Source organism: Podarcis melisellensis (assembly GCF_964234715.1).
Source record: "Podarcis melisellensis genome assembly, chromosome: 11".
Lineage (NCBI taxonomy): Eukaryota > Metazoa > Chordata > Lepidosauria > Squamata > Lacertidae > Podarcis > Podarcis melisellensis.
Window position 1 is genome coordinate 41771877 of NC_138543.1, and position 22063 is coordinate 41793939.

At 45.4% G+C, this 22063-nt stretch overlaps 1 protein-coding gene across 2 annotated transcripts; it reads right to left on the reverse strand.

Moving 5' to 3' along the window:
• Positions 1 to 1112: 1112 nt before the first annotated feature.
• Positions 1113 to 20809, reverse strand: FST (follistatin). Of its 2 annotated transcripts, none has more exons than XM_081929970.1 (6): positions 20571 to 20807; positions 18288 to 18479; positions 15188 to 15406; positions 12874 to 13098; positions 5256 to 5486; positions 1113 to 4465 (listed from the first exon to the last, which is right to left on the reverse strand). In XM_081929970.1, the coding sequence occupies exons 1-6, from the start codon at positions 20650 to 20652 to the stop codon at positions 4392 to 4394; spliced, it is 1023 nt and encodes a 340-aa protein (XP_081786096.1). In that variant the 5' UTR covers positions 20653 to 20807; the 3' UTR covers positions 1113 to 4391. The 2 variants fall into 2 exon arrangements, with proteins under 2 accessions (XP_081786096.1, XP_081786097.1); XM_081929971.1 differs by lacking the exon at positions 1113 to 4465 and adding an exon at positions 4472 to 4753 and having other exon boundaries at positions 20571 to 20809.
• Positions 20810 to 22063: the final 1254 nt, after the last annotated feature.

Here is a 22063-nt window from a genome sequence, read left to right on the forward strand (position 1 = left end):
TCAATGGGATCTTTTTGCGGCTCTTCCAATTCATCAGAACAAGTTTTTTTGCTTCTAATAATGGCATGGTTTATCCATTTTTTTTTTACCCCTTGTAATCTCCCACGTTTCTGGTATATAATTTAGAATTAAATTCAAATCCCCTAAATAACATTTTTTGTTATTAATCTTGTTATATATATCCTCACCTCGCACCAAATTGATCTTATCATCGGGCAGCCAATCATCATATGTACTAAGTTTGCATTTTTACCTCCACATCTCCAGCAGTTGTCTGCATTTGTTATTTTCTTCTGGTAAAGTTTTGCTGGAGTCCAGTGGATTCTGAATATTATTTTCTGCTGAATAAGTCTTAGATCCATAGAAGCTATTTCTGTTGATTTTATACATGACTCCCATATATCGCTTGTTATCTGCACCCCCAACTTTTCACTCCATTTTTGTCTATCATATTCTAAATCTTACTTGCATAGCTGTCAACTTTTCCCTTTTCTTGCGAGGAATCCTATTCGGAATAAGGGAATTTCCCTTAAAAAAGGAGAAGCATTGACAACTATGGCTAGATGACCTTTGGTGTTCCTTCCAGCTCTACAATTCTAAATACAAACGTCACAGATCTCCTGGACCTCTCGCATTTCATGGCCTTTTGGCCTCACTGTTTACAAAATTAGTTTCCCTATCTGTGTCTGCCAAGTGAGGATAACAGTTCATGCATCCGATAAAGCTGATACTTTCCCCCTGAAGCTTCTGCCAAAATAGACCTTGAAGGTGCTTCAGAAAACTAAATTGTTTTTGCTGTACCAGACTAATCTGACTCCCCTTCTGGAGTTCCCCAGAAGTTAGGCATTCTTTATTTGATAAGGGTTTTGCTGACATTTTGCTCATTGCACCAGAGTGTTCCAGAGGCTTCCACTGATGGAAATCTTACTGCCAGCTGAGTGACAGTGTTGGATACAGCCCAGTGGTGTCTATTCACATATTTTTGTGTAGACTACCAAGTATAAATAAATCCAGCTATCATTTTAGGTTTGCATAGAACTACTAGGTGCAAGGAATTAATTCCTCAGCTAGTAGACCTGTTAATATGCGATTAAAACTTCACAATCCCAGTGTCCACCAATAAAAGCTTTATTGTATGCAGGCAAAATACATGGTTATATTGACATTGTATGGTTTTACAGGATAAAGAGAGAGTCCCTGGAAGGATTCTTGAAACTGAACTAAGCTCTTAACGACATAAAGAGGAACAAACGCTGTCACTGTTGCAATATTTATCACAATATTTCAGCCTTCCTTCAAGAAGCTGAGGGCATTGTATAACCCACATTTTATTCTCACAACAACCCTGTGAGTTGAGTTTGACTGAGAGAACGTGACTAGGTGAAGGTTCACCCCATGAGCTTTGTGGCTGAGTAAGGATTTGAACCTGGATCTCTGACGTTCTAGTTTAACATTCTAAACACTACTGCACACTGGCTCAATATGAGACGTTGGAAGTAAGTTAGAGTACAATTTTCTAGAATCTAAATGTGACTTTGCACCAGAATGGAACGTTTATTCTGTTTGGAGCAACCCTTTTACTCAACCGTGGTTGAATAAATAATAGCAGATAAAATTATTTGACCTGTGCTTGTTTACCACTTTCCCATAACTCTAATAGATCACTTTTAAAATGTCAGTATTGCCGCAAACCCTGTTCCTTTTACCGGTACATCCCCAGTGGCGTAAGGAGGGTGTGTGTGGAGGGGACGGGCCACACCGGGTGCCACTCTGGGAGGGGTGACAAGATGGCCCCTGCCTCCCCTCAGCTGTAGAGCGTGCAAGGGAGCTCGCAGTCTGTATGGGCGCCACTCGCGCACCGTTCATACGGACTGTGCATGTGCGGCATTCTGTAGGGAGTGCGCACACATGGGATGCTGCACATGCGCAGTCTGTATGGGTGGCGCCATCCTGGTTGCCAGAGAGGGTTCCTCCGCCACTGAATATCCCCCAGTGAACTAAAGTTCAGATTTCATTTCTTCAGGTTTACTATGGCTCAGAGCTGTAAAAATGGGAAACCAATGGTTCCTGCGTTGTTGGACCTCAACTCTCATCCTACAACCTCTGGCCACAGTCAGTTCAGCCAATAGTCAGGGGTGAACAGCAACACCTCTGGAGGGATGCAGGTTCTCCAGTCCTATGCTAGGCATTTTGCCAGAGGCCTGCAATCTCATGGCGATTTCTAATGATCTACTGGAATCCACTATGTGAATTTGAACCATCACACAGTGAAATTTTTCCTTTGCTTTCTGCTACTGATCATCACCAATGTGGCCCCAAATCACACGGTGAGTTCAGTAAGTGATATGGCTGGGAGTAGTAAATTCACCATATGAAGATAAGTTTTAAAGCACTGCTGCAAATAGGTCTCCAGAAGACCACTAGTGGCCAGTGTAGTGGTACGGAACTTAACTTGAGAGGGCAGAGCAGTGGGGTTGTAAACATTTTGGGGGGTGGCTCACTCAGGTGGGAGTGCTGGATTGCCTCCACCATAGCCCTGCCCAATCCCCATCCAGGTTATCTGCAGCGACACTGGTGTTTGGAGGGTGACTCCACCCTTCCACACCAGCCAATACTGCAAAAATTACTTAGCCCACAGATTATTATAGTCCACTTCTATTTGGTTCATCTGAAAGAAAACCACCACCACCAGTTTCCCAGCATATAAATGCTTCCCTTCCCAATCATGTGACGCTTATTCCTGCTCACCACATGTGATGAGGCAAGCAGCCATTTTGAAACCCTGTCAGCACCAACTCTTAGAGTTCATCCAGCACTAGATTGGGATATTTTTTTCACGCCCAAAGGAAAGTACAAATTTGCTTCCATGATGGAACTCAAAGTAGCATATAAGGGATTTTAATGCTGTATTGTTTTTAATACTCAATTGGGAGCCGCCCAGAGTGGCTGGGGAAACTCAGCCAGATGGGCGGGGTATAAATAATAAATTATTATGATTATTATTTACCTCGTGGTCTTCCATTCAGACACTGCCCAGGGCTATACGTCCTTAGTTTTAAGTTGACAGGCCTTCAGACAATTCCCGGGGCTCGAAATAACAACCTGCATTTGCAAACCTGGTGCCCTCCAGCTGTTTTGGACTGCAACACCCATCCCTCCCAGCCAGCAAAGCTAATGGTGAGGGATGATGGGAATTGTAGTTCAACACCTGAAGGGTACCAAGTTGGGAAGCCAGCTCTGAAACTAACTCCCTCCACATTCAAAAAGCCTTGGTGGTGGTGGGGAAGAACCACATTAAGCAACCAATAACTGAAGCCAATGTATTATAGGGAAAAGAAATCCATTTTTTTTATTTTTTTCACTCATAATTTATTTACAAATACACATTATAACTTTTATATACATTGCACATTTACATGGTAGAAAAGTACAAAACTATATATTTAAATGAATTTATATTTAACTCGCCATGTTTGAAAATATAAAATTGCCTCAGAAAAAAAAGTATTATGAAAAGCAAGAAACTTGAACTGATAAAGCTTTGATATAATATTCTGTGAACACTTTGAATGAGAAATGAAAAGGACTTTTAAAAATGGAACTGCAGGACTATCTTAAAGGAAACATCAAATAAAACGTTGATGCATGTGACAATGTATTTTTTCCCCAATAAAAAATTATGCTCGCATTACATTTAGCCATATAGCTATTAACGGCCTTCATAATCCGATCTTTGGGTTTGGATTCTCATAGTACAGTAGAAATGTCCAGTACATTGAGATCACCTCAATAACATGAATCAATCAGAAGAACATAAACAAGGGGAAGAGGTTTCCTTAAAGACTGCATCATTGCACCCCGAATCTATAGTTAAGTCAGTTTACAGCGCCTTTTGGTCAGTCAAGATTCCTTGTAAACAAATACCCGAGGGATTGTGGATGTATGTACAGAACCGGCAAGGAAATGCAATAAATTAAAATGTAACAGGAAACTGACATGCAAAGTTTTGTTAAAGTGGAAAAGAGTTAACACTGGCAGAAACAAGGCTATGAAGAGTTGTGACGGGGATGGGGGGGGGATAAGCTCTAAGGAATGGATTTATAGTTTACAAGAAAAAAAGAAGAAGCTTTACTATACAGGCAAGAGACCTCACAATAAATAACACTGTTCATCCCATAACGATTAAATTTCTTCCAAAAAAAAAAAAAGGTGTACAGTCAATCGGACATTTTTTATGTATAAATTATAAAACATGACACAGTATAAATAAATGTCTACAAGATTCAACTATATGTATACTTTTTTCTTCCCCAAATAAATAAGCATACATTTATGTACAGTATGGACATTGTATTTCTTGCCCAATGGCTGTTCCAAAAGTGATGGAAGTTTTACCACTGATTGGAAGATAAGCTGTAGTCCTGGTCGTCGTCTTCTTCGTCTTCGTCAAGATCTTCATTAATGGCTAGATAGGAGAATACAGGGGAGCTGTTGTTTAAACACGGACAACAACAGCGCAGAAGCAGCTCAGAGCATGTTTTCAAAGCCCCCTGCATAGCCGTGATAGAGAGTTGCATTTTTACTCTTTTTTTGTTTTGTTTTTTTAAGCGTGGCTTGTAGTGAGATGCGCTTTGGCATCTGCTGTTACGCAATAAAGTTTTTGTGTGCATGTGTGTGTGTGTTACATAATCTATGAAGTCATAACTGCAGCAAGTTCTGAAGACTCAATGGCTCAGGTTTTATTGGCAGATTCCTGAAATTAGATAAAAAGTGCTCTTGTGTTCTAGGTTTTTTAAACTGCTTTTTTTTTTTTTGAGTCCTTCATTCAGAGGCAACTGCAAGGAGACAGCAGCCCACGTGGTTAAGTGTTAAGCTAGGGGGGTCGCAGGAGGGAGTGGGGAGGGAGGGTGCGATTAGATTGTAGCCAAGTGTTAATAAAGCAAACAGCAAAGCACACTGAAGCAAACGATATTAAGAGAGGGCAGGAAATCGCCCGAAAGATGCATTTAAGGCAGCCCTCTGATGTTAAGCAGACCCTTTCCTACCATGAGAAAAGGCTCCCCAAAATGTCCGCTGTTGGCTATCTGTTATGCCTTACGAACCACAAGACGTCTGTATAATATATAAATCTTTCTGCATAAGATCTCTCTCATGTTCCCTTTCATGTTTAATAAGGGTGTCAGTCTTCCCTAAACTGGGGGCTGTTTTGCCTTCAGAAGATAACCGTTCCTGGGAAGGTTAAAAATCTCACTTACAGTTGCAAGATCCTGGGTGCTTTACTTCCAAAAGCACACCCAGTGAACACGCTGCCTCCTTCATAGCACATTCGCTTGGGTAAGTGGTGTTATCGCTGGCACAAACAGATTCATCCGATTTGCTTTCGGGACAGAGCTCGTCGCAGAGGGCACACCGGCCTCTGCCCACTTTTAAATCCCACAAACATTTCTTCCCAGTGCTGCATTGGATGTCTTCGCAAGATTTGGCCTCTACAAGAGATTTTCATTAAAAAAAGAAAAGAAAAAGAGGGGAAGGGGAAAGAAGTTGACGTTTGCTTGCTTTTTTTTTTTTTAAAAAAAGAACAAAAGCAAAGTAACTGTGAAATTATATTCTGACAATTTCTGCAGGGTCACAAAGATGATCCCAAAAACCAACAACCCTGTGACTGCCCAACAGGAGGCAGTGAAGCTGGAGGTGTGGAGAGAAGCTAGGACTTAAAATTGAGTTTTACTTGTCTCCTGGTTTTCTGATGGAGGGTGGGGCCCTGGCTGAAAGTTTTAGCTAGAAGAGGGAGAGTTTCAGCTAAAGGCACTGGAGGCTGTGAGTGCAATCTCAGAGAGGTTTCCTTATCCAACACTCTCAATCAGCAGAGGCTGATGCCCCTTAGGACTAGCAGGGAGGCCAATCGTAGATGCAACCAGAGTCAACGGCAGGTAGAACAAGAGACAATGATAGGCAGGGCCAACTAATTCTAGTTTTGTCTCCATCCTCCTCCCTACTGAATTCTGCAAGTGGAAGAGATGAAGGCGGAGGAGGAATCTGACTGCTGGTGCCACTCTCTGGACTGATTATTAGGAGGTGGGGGGCTGACAGAGGACAGACTAAGATTGGTAGAGCAAAGCTCCATTCATCCCAGCAGACCAGCCTCCAGTGCTGTCTGTTCAGGCTAGGTAGAGAGACAGGGTCATGATGCTGGATACTGAGAGGCATAGCAGTGAGGTGATGGATGACAGAGCTGTGTGGGCTACCCAACCTGCCCTGTACCCCATAAGCTATACTGCTATCCTCCTGTTTGGTGCAAAATCATGTTCCTTCTCCTGTTTTGAAACAAGATTCATTTGCTAGCCTGGTCTACTTTCTGAACATGGAAGGTTGAGGAGTGCCATCTGTTCCTTTGCTGGCCTTAAGATTCTTTTACTCTACTTGCCTTTGGGTGTAATGGCTCAAGCTGAAACCCTTGACATGGCCAAGTCCTATAAATCTGATTTATCGGCAACAGCCACCACAGAAAGTGCCAGCCCTTAAAATTATGTTGTCTGGGGTGAAGGACAAGGTAGTGACACTCCTCTACTCCACACACAGAAACCAACTGTGCTGGTGGTTGAATTCTTACTTCCACACTAATGATGGGATAATACTCTTCACCACACCTAGAGAGGCCAGGAGAGGCTGTATGGCAACACAAGGGAATGGCTGCAGAGCTCAGGAGGAACTCTGGGTGGCTGCTGCTTCTACCCACCAGCATCTGCTGCCTGAGGCGGGTTCCTCACTTTGCCTAGTGGTAGGGCTGGGCCTGACTATAGGAAAGCACTAGGGGTGAGTGTCAGCTTTCTGTGTGGGCTGGATAACCAGGTGAATCAGAGTGATTCAGGAGTCTTTCCCTCCCATGCTGAAGTGCCACATCAAAAAGAAAGACAGACCCGCCCACTCAGGATTATGGACGAAAATGAATCCCTTTTATGTCCCTCACAAAAAAAACAACAACCCCACTTGGATCAATTTATCCACAATTTGACAGGCATAATTCACTCTGGAAGGACTACTGTGCCTACAAACTTCATCCACTCTGGCCAAAATAAGGGAAAAGTTTTAGCTAATGTTAGATTCTCCATTACAAGTGAATGAAGAAACACAGAGTTGTTTTAGACACAGTGCCTGGGAACTAGAAACACAACTCAAAGCAGAGAGAATTCAGAGTGACCTTGAAAAGAACCAGGGTTTTAAAAAGGCAGAGATTCAAGGTGAATTTTTAGGCCCATTCCCTATGAATACAGTAAAAGGAAACACACATGACTGCCTTCAAAATGGCCCTGGGTTGCCTGATAAAGGGGGTGTTGGTGACACACATTTGCCACTGAGATCCGTAATCATAAGCATACTCTCTAGGGAGCAAATCCCATGGAACCCTGGAGGACTTAGAAGTGGGCTATGTGGCTCTTGTGTCATACTGATCTTCCAGGTCAGAGGTAGTGGCCTACTGCCAATGTAACAGCTTCCACATGAGCTGCTGAGCCAACTCTGGGCACAGGGACAGCTCCTAGTGCTGGCACAATGTTATAAACTAGTAATTGCTGCTGGTCCCAAGACCCCTGTGCTTGATCTTTGAGACCAAAGATCAGAATAGGATTTTTAAGGGAAAGGCATGCGAGGAGAGAGGGAAGGAGGGAGGGTGGGAGAAGCATCTTGCTTTCTAGGGCTCAATTAGTCCTCTATTTTTATAAACAGCGGCAGACCCAGCCGCAATGGTCACACTGAATGACTAGCTCTGCATTCTCAGAAGGGTCAGATAATGTAGCAAACCACTTATGACACCAGAAGGAGTTGCAAAATCAGCTCGTGTTACAGCAAGGAGCCCAAACAAGATCAAAGTTTTGTCTCCCACTCTAGGTGTTAGGTTAGCACGGCAAAGCAAGGGGAGATTGCGTGATCAGAAACCTCTCTGCCTTGAACGGTTACTGTATTCATTTTTGCCTATGTTTGAATTTGCGTAGAAATGTCACAGGCTGTACATTTTGCAAGTCAAGGTCTTTTAGCTTCAATGTTTACAGCCAACTGAGGACAACATTTCATGCAATCAGTACAATGGCTTGTGGTGCATGAACACTAATATCAGGCTAAATTTATTTACCTTGAAAGATCTACTGCAGTCTTTATTGTTTTAGCATGGAGTGTATAGTGTATGTGACTGTATAGGGCAGTGGTGAGGCAGGGCACGGAGAGAGCTGCTGTTAAAAAAAGTTAAAAATCTAAGATCTTGGCCACATGCAAAGTGCTTTTTAGATTGTAGCTGTTGCCTTTCTTTCTGTCCATAAATTCAGTACAAGATATATAATTTGCAGCTGATTATCAAATTAGTAAATTATATAGGGAATCACATCAGCCGTTGGCTTCAGTTGTACAACCTTCAGCTGAAATTTGTATTATCTTCTTTCTCTGATGCTATGGCTATTATGCACACTAACATGGCTGCACTGTTATTCCCCCACTCCTGTGGGAGATCTAGATTCCCCCATGCTGTGTCTAGCACTGCGGAAATTGCATTTCTCAATGGTCCAGGCATAAGAGAGGTGAATATGAATGAAAGTCCCCTTGTTTTGTTCATCTTCTGCAGTTCCCCAGTTGACCTCCTGATTTGCTTGTGCAGTGTTTATACAGCTTTGTGTTAATCGTTCCTTCATCCCACACTTTTCAGTGTACTTCCCTGTCACTTTCCTAACTGCAGAAAGTCTGTTGATATTTTTTTTAAGTGGATTTGTTACACTAAGGTACAGCACTGAGAGTTTAACGTGTTATCCACTGTTTGTGAGAACGAGGTTAAAAAGCCCTTTCCCCAAAAGCCTGCCCTTTTTTGGAGAAAGGGGAGAGCACAACTTTAACAAATGACCTGAACTCCCAAGTTTCCCCAATAGGACAGAGTTATAAAGCATCTCCAAGGTTAATGAGAAAGTTTCTGGAAGATGGAGAGGAGCATGTCTTCTGTGGAAACAGGCAAAAGCCGTCTCCTATCACATGCAACCCCACCCCTCTACAGTGGTATCTCGGGTTACAGACGCTTCAGGTTACAGACTCCGCTAACCCAGAAATAGTACCTCGGGTTAAGAACTTTGCTTCAGGATGAGAACAGAAATCGTACTCCAGTGGCATGGCAGCAGCGGGAGGCCCCATTAGCTAAAGTGGTACCTCAGGTTAAGAACGGACCTTCAGAATGAATTAAGTTCTTAACCCAAGCTACCACTGTATCTTCAAGTTCCATACTGTAATCATCAGGGAACTGGGTTTTGTAGAAAAAATATAGAGTTAACTAGGGCTAGAAGTATTAACTGCTTTTGACTGTATTTCTGCCAGTGACAAATGTCTCAATTCTGGGGGGTACTCCTTGCAAAAAGGTTTGTTTCAGTTGCCCTCACTTATCCTGACCCTTAGCTGCCATCAGTGATACGAATCTGACTGGCTTTGCAAAGTTGTAATGATAGCTCATTACTTAATTCCTCACTGGGTATGGTGATCTATGAGGAAGATGCAAGAAGTTGCAGCAAGAAGGGGAAATGGCAGAGATATAGCAGCCAGGTAAATGGAATTAGAAAAGTGGATTTTCTGTAGAAATTTCCATGCCACTGAAATGGCTAGTCTTGACCAAAAAGTAGAGAAAAACTGGTGCACCCCTTGCACAACACATTCCATTCCTCATCTTCCACACCAAAACCGCAGCAGAAGAAAATGCTAAAAGTTCCAAAATTACTTAAAAACCAAGTAGGAATGTATTCCTGGAATCCAGAAATCCAGGTTTTAGTTCAAGAAAACTTTCTATTTAATTCAGCTGACAATTACTGAGGACAAATCTTTGGCCCACCTCCCATTGGAACCCCTAATACATGAGGATACCAGATCTTTGAAGATGTTTTCAGACCACATGGCTTCAGTGTTGAAGTCAACTGGATTCCAATAGAAACAACTGCCTGAACAACAATTCATGGGGAATATTATTTTACATGGACCGAAAATAGCTTTTCTCCTTTAAAAAAATCTAGATCTCTCATAGGAGTGGGGAAATAACAGTTTGTAGTGAAGCCATGTAGCGTGCATAGCCATAGCATCAGAGAAAGAAGGGATGAGAAAAACCTTTTTCCAGCCTTGGTGGAGTGATAGGATGGAAGGGAGGACTGAAGGTCTTCTTGGACTCAGGTTAAAATCTGAACCGGAGAAGAAATTTGGGGCTCATAATACCAGCCTCATATTGTAGTTACCCAAATTTGCGTTTTTGGGCTCACAATACTAGTCTCCTATTGGAGTTACCCAAATCTGCATTTTTCAAGTCTGGAATTATGAATTTCAGCACCAGCCCAACTCCTGAGTCTCTCCCCTTGCTGTCACTTAAACAGCCATCTGCTCCTCTTCTGTTGTAAAGAGATTGTATTAGAATGATTATGGTTGCCGGATGAAGGAGAAATTTTAGAGGATTATTATTATTACGTGATAGTTTAATTGATCAACAATGCAACACTACAGATGTCTACTTGTTACCACTACATCCAAATACTAGTTGGATCAGCTCATGGATCGTGGGGGCAGGGGACCTTGGGGGATGCACAGGGCTTTGGATCCAGTGGCTCTAAACCATGTGGCTCCCCACAATGGAAAGCCCTATTTTAGGGCTTTATGAGCTTTTGCGGCCACTTGGGCATAGCACAGACCCTCCAAGGATGTCCCTGATTTAGAGAAGCCATCCCAGTTATCTGATTTGATCCCAGAATGTCTCACGTTCCCCTAGGATGTCCCTATTTTCGTTGGAGAAACGTTGGAGGTTATGGAGTTATCTGACCCTCGAGCTGTTTGAAGGCAGTCCTGTACAGTTGTATCTTGTTTTGAGACTGGGATCCATTCCGGAGCCCCGGCTGCTAGCCGAAAAGGACACAGGGCAAAGTGCTGTGTCTGCACACACATGCACTTCTGGGTTTACCGTGGACGTTTGCCAGAATGGACGCTAGATGAGGCAGACATTTGCAGAGGTATTACTGTATAAGGTTTTTTAAAAATGTTTTATTGTGTTTTTATATATGCTGGGAGCCGCCTAGAGTGGCTGGGGCAACCCAGTAAGATGTGTGGGGTATAAATAGTAATATATATATATATATCATTATGGAATGGGACCTCCCTAATTTCATTGGAGAAATGTTAGGGGGTATGATAGCATGGGACCTGTGCCACAGTGGAGCCACCCCATACTAGTGGTGCAGAGGCCAGCATGGAGGAATCCATGCAGCTTCCTAACATCTCAAGTCATTGACATGGAGTATATGTATTAGGGTTGTCCCATCAACTGATGTACATTTTCCCATGAGAGGAAAAAAGCCACAGCAGTTCTTAAGAGGGAAGCATGCTGAAATTTTGTTTGACTGATATAAACATACATTGGAGCAGGCAGAATTTTGTAAGAGGCATTTCCTTTTCACATAGGCGAGAATGCCTCTTGCAAGATGATACTTTCTATCTGCAGTGTTAATAGCTATGGCTATTAAAAATAATTTTCAAGTTGACCTCAGGGCACCTTTTTATGTCAATATAATTGTTTAAAATCGATTCATCTAAGCAATTTAGCAACTAAATCAGGTGTGGGGAACTTGAGGTTCCAACATTGTTGGACTCCAATTCTCATCAGCCCCAACCTGCACAAGCCAACATTTAGCAATGATAGACTATTTAGTCAGCAGGTTCCTTACCCCTAATCTAAACCTTGCCATCTTAATTGTAACAGGAATGTAGTTTGAGAGCAGGCAAAGGTGGTTTGAAATAAGATCCCTGTCACAGAATCATCAGGTTGCCTTGATCAAGTCTCTATCTCACACCCTCTTTCTCTCACAGCCTTTAGTTCTTTAACTTTAAAATGTAAATCACACCTCACAGAATCATTGTGGGGGCCAGTGTGTGTAATGTAAATGAATATATATTTGCCTTGCTGGCTTATGCCACCTATTTCTGATGGGCACAGATACCCTGAAAGCAGCCTCTCTCCACTCTGGAGGGTTCCTCTGGCTTACAGGTTGCCCAAATCCAGGTGTCTCATCCAGCCAATATTGAATAGACACTTTCTGACACTGGCTGTTGCATGGCGCTCATTGCCCTTCTTGTTAAGGTGACTGATGGAAGCTCTCTGGCTCCCAATAGGGTAGCTCCAGAACCATTTGCTGCTCCACACATTGGTAAACTTCCCCGTGAGACAAGAGGAAGCAGCATGGGGATTACAACAACAGTAAATGGTAATATTTAAAGTTTATAGAGCACCTTTTGAGTGTTCAAAGTGCTACATTGCTGCAGTGTGATTCTATAAAACAATATTTTCCTCACTGTTCAGTAGATACAGTTGGCCCTCACTCATCTGAGGTGAACTCAGAAAACCTACCAAGATAACTGGTGGAGAGCCCACACAGAAGAGGTTCTGTGGGCAGAAAGGAGGTGTGTGTGTCCTCAGATGGGGGACAATCTATTTAAAATGACTTGAAGAGGAAAACTGGTCAGGGTAAAGGTTAAACACAGGATCATAGGAAGTGGCTTATGCCAAGTATTGTCTACACTGACAGACAGCCGTTCTCCAGGAATCAAAACTGGGTTTTCTCCCAGCCCTGCCTGGAGATGGCAGGGATTCAATCTTCTGCCTGCAGAACAGATGCTCTAGCACTGAGCCAAGGTGCCTCCATAAACACTCCTTCCACCTGCCAGTTCTCTCCTGCGGCTGCCTCTCCACTAGACACCGAGCAGGGAGTCCTGTGTTCCCCTCACAATATCTGGTTCCACCCATGAGGCACAGATCCCAAGTTGGATGGTGTAGCCTCCTTCGTTCAGGCCTCTCAGGTTTTCCCCTCCCCAATGCATGGTACTTACTGATACATTTTCCTTCGTAGGCTAGACCGATGGATCTTCCGAGCAGGCAGGTCGCTTTCCTCAGATGACAAGCGCTTGCATATGTGATCCCATCGTTCCCACAGAGATACTGTTCAGGGGACGTAGGCTCTGGGCAAATCCGATTGCATGTCACACAGTTGGCGTTATTGTTTTGATCGACCACACAGGTGGAGCTGCCAGGGCACAAAACATCCCTACAGGTTTCTGAAAGAATAGACAGGGAGAACGACCTGTTAGCAACAACACGAGCCACCTTCACCACCAAGCAGCCTAGAATAACATGTGGCACCAACAACAACCATTGAAAAGTTGTTTATAAGCTTTTTATGTTAAATGGAAATGAACACAGTGAAGAGATAGCCACTCTGTCTCAGTGGTGGGGAGTCTCTAGCCCATCTCAGGCTAATTAGGCCTATTTTTCCTCAAACCATTCTGGCCCACCTGCTCCACCCCTACAAATATATCTGTCTGTCCCACACATCAGTGTGAGCAGGCAAAAACAAGCCAGACTACTTAGTCCTCATCGAGTGGGCTCCCACTTCCAGTTTTTGAGGTCGCATATGCATGGTGTTTGTTGCAATCCAGGTGAATCCTCTAGTTTCTTGAGGTAAACTGCTGTTTTTCTCAAACCAGCTTACAACAATAATAGTAATTTGTTACTTATACCCCACTCATCTAACTGGGCTGCCCCAGCCACTCTGGGGAGCTTCCAACAGGATATAAAATTCTGTTACAGGACTGCCTTCAAATGTATTTAGCAGGTTGTGTAGTTGTTTATCTCCTTGACATCTGCAGGGTGGGTGCCACTGCTGAGAAGGCCCTCTGCCTGGTTCCCTGTAACTTCACTTCTCACAGTGAGGGAACTGCCAGAAGGCCCTCAGAGCTGGACCTCAGTGTCGATGGTGAATAGTGGGGTGGAAATGCTCCTTCAGGTACACAGAGCCAAAGCAGTTTAGGGCTTTAAACATCAGCACCAACATTTTGAATTGTGCTAGGAAACGTACTGGGAGCCAATGTAGATATTTCAGGACTGGAGTTATATAGTCCTGGCAGCTGCTCCCAGTTCCCCGTCTGGCGGCCACATTCTGGATGAGTTATGAGTTTCTGAGTCACCTTCAAAGATAGCCCCATGTAGAGCTTCAATATGACTAGCCGCATTTACTTCATACTTAAGAAGGATGTGTATGTGTGAGACAGCCACCACACATGAAGCAGATGACAGCTGCAAGAGCAGGAATTCCAGGTGGAGAAGGTTGCAAAGCCATGCGCATCCAGGCGAAGACACATCTGCCTCCTGTCTGGTGTGAACAACACCATGCAAATGTGAATTGAAACACAGCGGGGTGGGGGTGGGGCAGGGAATGAACTTGCTGTGTTTTAAGTCTCCCTTATCTGTGGTGGCAAAGGGGACATAAGGCCTATTGGCCTGATCCAGTTCCCTTCCCCTGCTTGGTTTACTAGCCACAACATGGATAGCACTGCTGTTTTCAAAACTTGAAGTAGGTGTCACATCCTCTACATCCCAAGCCAAGAGGGCACAAAATAATAATAATAATAATAATAATAATAATAATAATAATAATAATAATAATTTATATTTATATGGGTCCCTATTGAGAAGAGCCATAAAAAGCAACTGTATCAAAAGGAATTATTGTGAAAATAAGAAATATTTAGGTGGGGAGGGGTGCGCGCCAAATTTTGTTCTCACCCAGGGTGCCATACTACCAACATCCACCCCTGTTGTGTGGATGAGTGTGACACTGTGAATGTTCTCTTCTGGAAAAAGTAACAGCTCCCAGCACATGAAAACAACTAGGGCAGGATCAGCTTTAACTATTCTCCAGGATGATTCTTGCTTTCTAATTGCACATATGTTTTAATTGTACACATGTTAATTGTTTTTTGGTTGGGGGGAGGGTAATTTTCAAGTGGCATTCCCCACCTATAGCCTGAAGAGGAACAATTGAGCCAACCCCCTGAGGACTCTACCACCTCATTCCATTACACATGGGTAGGACAGGCTTCTCGGCACCCTTAACAAACTACAGTTCCCAGGATTCTTTTTCCTTTTTTAGAAGGGAAGCCATGTGCTTTAAATGTATGGCCAGTACACAGTCCTTCTTGGGGGAACTTGCGTTAGAATCCACAAAGCACTTTTCTGCACTGGTATCTCCTGCGTTATATACCATGATAAGTAGTATACCGGGAGCACCAGCAACTTCTGATTTTCCAGATATACCTTCTCCCCCACCAGCATGCAACCCAGAGAACAGATTTGTTGCAAACTTACTTTTGCATCTGCCCTGGTACTGGACTTCAAGTTCAGGCTGCTCTTTACACCTGGCTTTCAGAAGGGCACACTCATTCTTGTAGGTTTTCCCATCCAAGCCACACACTGGGCCCTTCCATGTGATATTAGAGCAATCTGGAGCACAGACACACCGAGGTTTGTTCTTCTTGTTCATTTTGCATTTCTTCCCAGGCCCACAGTCCACATTCTCACAGGTTTCTAAAGAGGAAACGGGAAAGGGAGCAGGGCAGTGTTGGGGGTGGGTGGAAGAAAAACCCAGAGACATTGCTTTAATTAAACACCCAGAGTCCTCACCACAGCTTCACAAACAACCACAGGCTGACCCAGAATATAAGGAAGGTTATCCCCTCTCCCCTTCGCCGTAGCAAAAAGGCCATAAAATAAAAACACAGGATCTTCCCGTTTGCTGAGCCGGATGCTTTCAACGTGACGCACAAGTCCGGATCCACTCCACTCCTTCCCAAATGCCCCTTATTCTGGTGCTAGAGGCACAAAATAATGTCTGTGCACTCCCCAGTTATTAGCCTGCAATATAGCAAGCATTGGGCAGTAGCAACAGACATTAGAGCCCCCCCCTCCATTGAAAAGGTGGGCCATGCTATCCTTTTAATCGTCTGATGGCATGCCAAAGGGGCTAATCTCCAACGAGAAACTGCATGCGCAGGACTAACAAGTGAGATGCATGTCAAAGATTGCTTCGTTGAGGAAATCTGCCTCAGCTCCTCCCTTTCTCCAGTCCGTTAGAATAATAGAATTGTAGAGGATCATCTGCTCCAACCCACTGCCATGCAATCTTTTGCCCAACATGGGGCCCAAACCCTGCGATGAGGAGTCTCATGCTCTACTGACTGAGCTATGCAGTATCTTCTCTGCTCATCCAGCACTCCTGACCTGTTGGGTTTTGTTCTCTACCCTCTTTCATTGGGGAGGTCATTTAAGTTACAGACAGCCCAAGGTTGCACGTGCCTCTCTGAAAAGCCCTGGCTGCGATCCATTTCTTTTAAAAATTATTATTATTCTGGAATAATCCTGCCCAAGATACTTGGGTAAGTGAGCTGCTGCTACACCTTAAAAGGTAAAGGGACCCCTGACCATTAGGTCCAGTCGTGGCCAACTCTGGGGTTGCGGCGCTCATCTCGCTTTACTGGCCGAAGGAGCCGGTGTACAGCTTCTGGGTCATGTGGCCAGCATGACTAAGCCGTTTCTGGCGAACCAGAGCAGCGCATGGAAACACCGTTTACCTTCCCGCTGGTACCTATTGATCTACTTGCACTTTGACGTGCTTTCGAACTGCTAGGTTGGCAGGAGCAGGGACTGAGCAATGGGAGCTAACCACGTCGCGGGGATTCGAACCACCGACCTTCTGATCGGCAAGTCCTAGGTTCTGTGGTTTAACCCACAGCACCACCTGCGTCCCCTGCTACACCTTAGTTCTTTATAAAACAGCCTTCACCATCCTGGCACCCTCCTTATGCTTTGGACTACAATTCCCATCTGCCCCGGCCAGTGCAGGAAAACACCTGGAAAGCACCAGGTGAGCAAAAGTTGCTATGGAGCTTTGCACACTGTTGCCACTAAAAGAAAGTTTGTAGTGGTTGCCACCTTCCTCTTTCATGCTCACTCACACACCATGTTCCCCCATGTAACCAGAGCTCAACTTGAGTCTTCATCACAGCATGCTTTGGACTCCAGTGGTCAGTAAGAAGAACAGGGCTGTTGTTGTTGTTCCTGGCAGGGCCCCCGTGGCCATAATAGCCATGTGGCAAAAAGCTGCTCCCAGCATGAAGATGAATTGGCTGGGAAAGGGTGGCCTGCCAAACTTCTGCTTGTTGTGCAGCTGTTAGAGGCACAGGGGGAACTGCTGGCAAGCCTACCTGCAGACTCTGGTATGAAGAGCACATGCAGAATTTATTTCTGCTTCACTCTAGCTGCCCCTAAACACATCTAGAATTAGCTCGAGGCAGTCTTAGAGCCCCAGGAACTCTCCTTCAAAAATAAAATAAAATAGCCACGTCTATTATAAGGAGAAGCTGTTACGGTCAATGCATTTATTTTCTTGTAGAGAAGGAGACACTGGATGGCAGACTGTCTAGAGACACCAACCTGAGATCTGGAAGCCCTCTCTGTTACTGTAGGGCTCTTGCTAGTCAACAAACGGCAAGGCAAATGCACTCAGGCAAAGGTAAAGGGGCCCCTGACCATTAGGTCCAGTTGTCACCGACTCTGGGGTTGCGGCGCTCATCTCACTTTATTGGCCAAGGGAGCCAGCGTACAGCTTCTGGGTCATGTGGCCAGCATGACTAAGCCGCTTCTGGCAAACCAGAGCAGCGCACGGAAACGCCGTTTACCTTCCCGCCTGAGTGGTACCTATTTATCTACTTGCACTTTGACGTGCTTTCGAACTGCTAGGTTGGCAGGAGCAGGGACCAAGCAATGGGAGCTCACACCGTCGCGGAGATTCGAACCGCCGACCTTCTGATCGACAAGTCCTAGGCTCTGTGGTTTAACCCACAGCACCACCCTTATCAGCTCAGGGACACTTTAATATATTCTGCCTTGCTACATGTATCACATGGTTAGTTAGTTATTCAGCATATAACCCGCCCTTCACCAGATGATCTCAGGGTGGAAAAGGATTGAGCCCACGGCACTGAAAACAGATGCCTGGGCTCTGAGCCTTGGCACAAATTACGAAGCCCTAGGCTGCGGTGGGTGGGGTGAGAAGACTCCTCCTTCCTAGGAAGGGGCGGCAACTCAGTTTTAGAGCTTTCTATGCAGAAGAACTCAAGCCCAACCTCTGACTGCTTCAGGGATAAGAAGAGTTCTCAGGTTGCAGGACTGGGGGAAATGTTCTGCCTGTGTGACCTTGGAGAGAGAAGCGCTGCTGGTCAGAGCAAACACAACTGGTCAGTGTGGACCAATGGTGTCTGACTCAGCACTGTGCAACTGAACAGATTCATTCACACGTTACACTGGACACAGGTACAAAGCTGTCACACAACTCATTGAATGCAACATGTGAATACCCCTGGGGAAGAAATGCAGTCCTTTCCTATTTTTATTTTTAAGAGGCCCCCACCTTTGCAAGGGATACAGTTCGGGGCACCCCCGCTGAAAATCATCCACTTGAAAAGCACGTGATCGCTGACGTCCTCCTCGGTCCAAGAAGTGGTAAGCCTGCCGGTTTTACAGCACTCCTCCTTGCTGAGACCATTTTTGTAGAGGACCTGGCAGCGGCCGTTCCTGGCTTGCCGGAGCCAGCAATTCCCAGCTGCATTCAGAAAGAGAGAGGGAGAGAGAGAGAGAGACCCAGCCATATCAATGTCAGTTACCAGTGACCCAGACACAACACGTGCGGCTTTCATTGACTTTTACTAGACTGTTTACTTTTTATTTGTCCGGTTTCATAACCTGAAGCTTCTCCTCTGGACCAAATGGAAGCGCCATTCCAATAACCTGATCAAGCCAATTTGACGTCTTACTTTTCCATATGGAGAAGGCGCTGTAGCTTTGGAGGGGAGTCTGGCGTGTAGGGTAGGGTGGGGGCCCGAAAAGACTTGATTGCACGTGGCAAGGGTGCGAAATAGATCTCAGGAATTATTATTATTTTTAAAAAAAGGACGGAGAAGATCATAAGAAAAAAATGACGCTTACTATCTCCCCCTCATTTGTCCATCCCACACTCCACCCCCTTGCTTAATTCATACATAAAAGTTGGCACACACACAACCGACGGGGAAATTTCACTACAGTCTTTCCCGTTCCTCCACCCAAAGTATAGGATTTGGCAGCGGTGGTAGCAGCGATGATAAAACCGTAGTCTTTCGAAATCATCAAACTTTGCTGATTTCATCAATAGAAGAACTAGATGGCTGGTAGTGGAGTAGTGAGTGACCGAAGTGTGCACGCGTACTGCTAAGCGCAGGAGGAGGGAAGCGGAGAAGAATCGGATTAAGCTACACAAGTTTACACGGGTTTACTAGAGAAAAACAATTGGGGGAACATACGCGCACACAAACACACGGTTACCCACAACAACAACCTTGCGGCTGTCTACTGCTGCTGCTTCTGGATCCGAACCAAGGACACTGATTAGACCTGTCGCTCCATGCTCTGAGATTGAAGAATTTGGGGAAGGGGGGGCCAGTCCCTCGTGAACCACCAATGTGACTCCTCCAAACACTCAGTGGCAATCGATTCTGCTTCTTTATCCATATGGGAATTTTGCCAGAGCAAAGAATTCAGAAGGAAATATCACACACACACACGACTAACGTGGTCCCAAGCACCAAATCTATCCGCCTCAAAACTTCAAAATAGTAATGGTAATAATAATTATCGTATTTTAGCTGCTGCCAGTCTAAGGTTGCAATATAGCACCAAGGGAGGCATAATCATTCACAAAGGAAACAGAAATAAATGCCCCTAAACTGTAGAAGTATCCTAATAACCCCTCAATCCACATCTAATCAATACTGGAGTGGAGATGGGGGCGAAAATACGTGGTTACATTGTGGGTTGTTGTTGTTGTTTTTTAAAAAAATCACCGTAAGATATCCTTTGCCAAAGTTCACAGAATGGCATAAAACTGGAGGAAAGCAGGGGCACATAAAACAATTACCCAAACTTGAAAAAACTCTTTCCCTCTAGGAGTGTGAGCTATAATAATGAGTTCCTTTCGGAGTCCATATTCCCATCCTCGTCGCGCCAAGATGATTTTAGCAAATTAAACAGCAACCTTACCAAAAAGCTGCAACAACAAAAACAAAACTGCACAGCCTCTCCCTCCCTCCCTCCCTCTCTCTCAGGCGCGCGCGGGAGCACACACAGATTCACACATGTTCAAAACCAGACCTCCGTGGTGGTCGAACTCAGAAAAGTTCTGAGCTGGTGCAGCGGCTCATTGAAGCTGCAGCGCGTTAGGGATGCAAGATAAAAGCTATTGAGAAAGGGGCTAGAGCTAATGATGATGAAGGCAATCAAGATTTTAATGATGATTGCGCCTAGCTTCTCTGCCCGGCCAAACGCGGATCGCCCTGTCACTTCTGCGCCATTTGTGCCAAGGAGCCCGCACAGAGCGATCCTAAGCACACCTTTCCACCCAAAAAAGTAAGTCCCACTACGAGTTGAACGGACTTGTTTATTTATGTCCGAGACGGCAGCCGTAGACATGCAAAATGCCAGACATGTCTGCTCAGAGGCATGCCCCGTTGAGTTCCACAGTCAGCTCATCTGACGGGAGTCTCTGGAGAAAAGCGTGGGGGAAGAAGGCAGAAAGGGTAGACAGACAGACTCTCTCTAGGCAGACGGATGACAGAATAGGCACATCTGCACATTAAAAAGGCGTAAAAGCGCATCTTACCCTGTGCTGTTTGATCTTCCATGAAGTGGCAGAAAAACAGTAGGAGAAAAACCATGCCCGGGAAGATTCTCTGGTTTAACATCCTTAGTTATTTCCCTCCAGCGGAAAGAGAAGACGCAACCTCTCAAGTAGCAGGAGGAAGACGAGGGAAACGAAAGAGCACGCCAGACAGACAAGCCTGCTTATTGAATGAACGTCAGGCTCTGAATGCTGCCTCTCTTTAAATCTATGGGGTCTTAGCTCTGCGGTGGGCGGTCTCCTAATGTGTGTGTGTGTGCGCGCGCGAGTGTCTGTGTGTGTTCGGAGGTGGGGGGGGGGGAAGAGTGTTGGAGATTTTTAAAAGTTGAGTGCGAATCAGTGTGAAACCCTTTCCAATGATCCGACCCCCCCCTTTTTTTAGGTGCGCGCGCGCGCGGGCACACACAGCCACGCGCGCCCATCTAGTCTTTACGCTCCGCAAGCCAGGCACTCCACTCGCCACACTGGCGGTTAGAGCGACCCTACCTACCCAAAGGGACTCGCCTCACCTTTCTAACCGTCTGCGGTAGCAGAAAGGAAGGAGCGTTCGTTGTTGTGGTGGTTTGTGTGCGTGTGTCTGAAGCCAACAACAACAGTTTCTAGTAGCCTTAAAATAAAAGGGGGGGGGAAAGCTTATCAGAGCACCCCCTGACTTCACTAATAAACCAGGGCGCAGGGAAAAGAAGGGGGAGAGAGGCGCGTTTAGACAGGAGACGCTACTTCTTAGGGAGTCTGTTTCGAAAGCCCGTTTCGCTGGTTTGCAGCGCCTGCTTTTCCCACCCGAGTTCCCTCGCCCCTTCCCAAGCCAACCTGGCCGGGGGGTGGGGTGGGGGGTGGGATGATATGCGAGTTGCAAAACAGCGATTGCGTTTGGAACGGAAGAGAATTGTGTGTGCAGAGTTATATGCTTGCAATGAGGTGCAGCTGAGCTAGACGGCGACTGAGCAGCCACGAAGTTTTCCTCCCGAGAGAGGAAGAAGACGAAGCCTTGGCGTTGTCCTCGTTGTCTGTCTCTCCTGCGCCCCTCTCCCTGTAAGTGTCTGGACGGGGGTGGGGTGGGGAGAGTGTTGCACGGTCTCCCCACCCCTCCCGCCGTCTCCCCACCACCAGCCCCGCGCCCCAGATGTTGTGGCTACTCATAAATCTCTAACCCTCACACCTCCAAACAGTAGTTAAGTGTCTGGCGCGCACATATTTCGCCCTCTCTGGGACTCGTCAAAAACAAATCAAAGTTTAATGCCCGGTTCAATACCCAAGTGTGAGTCTTTTCACTTGGGGGCGTCTGAAGTTTTTGGAGTTGCAATGGAAGGTGGTGGCGGCGGTGGAGAGGAGGAAGAAGAAGAAGGAGAAGGAGAAGGGACTGGCGATGGGGAGGCGACGTAGGCGGTCCCTCTTCCCGAAGAATAAAATAATAAGCCATCCTCCTCTACGACGGGGGAGGCGGAGAGACGGGACGGACGCGATTGCAACAGGCC

Coding starts and splice junctions, on each gene's coding strand:
- FST (XM_081929970.1), bottom strand. CDS start 20,652: ATGTTAAACCAGAGAATCTTCCCGGGCATGGTTTTTCTCCTACTGTTT. Junction 13,099..15,187: donor GTACCAGGGCAGATGCAAAA/GTAAGTTTGCAA, acceptor CTATTCTTTCAG/AAACCTGTAGGGATGTTTTG. Junction 4,466..5,255: donor GCACCCAGGATCTTGCAACT/GTAAGTGAGATT, acceptor TCTCCTATCTAG/CCATTAATGAAGATCTTGAC.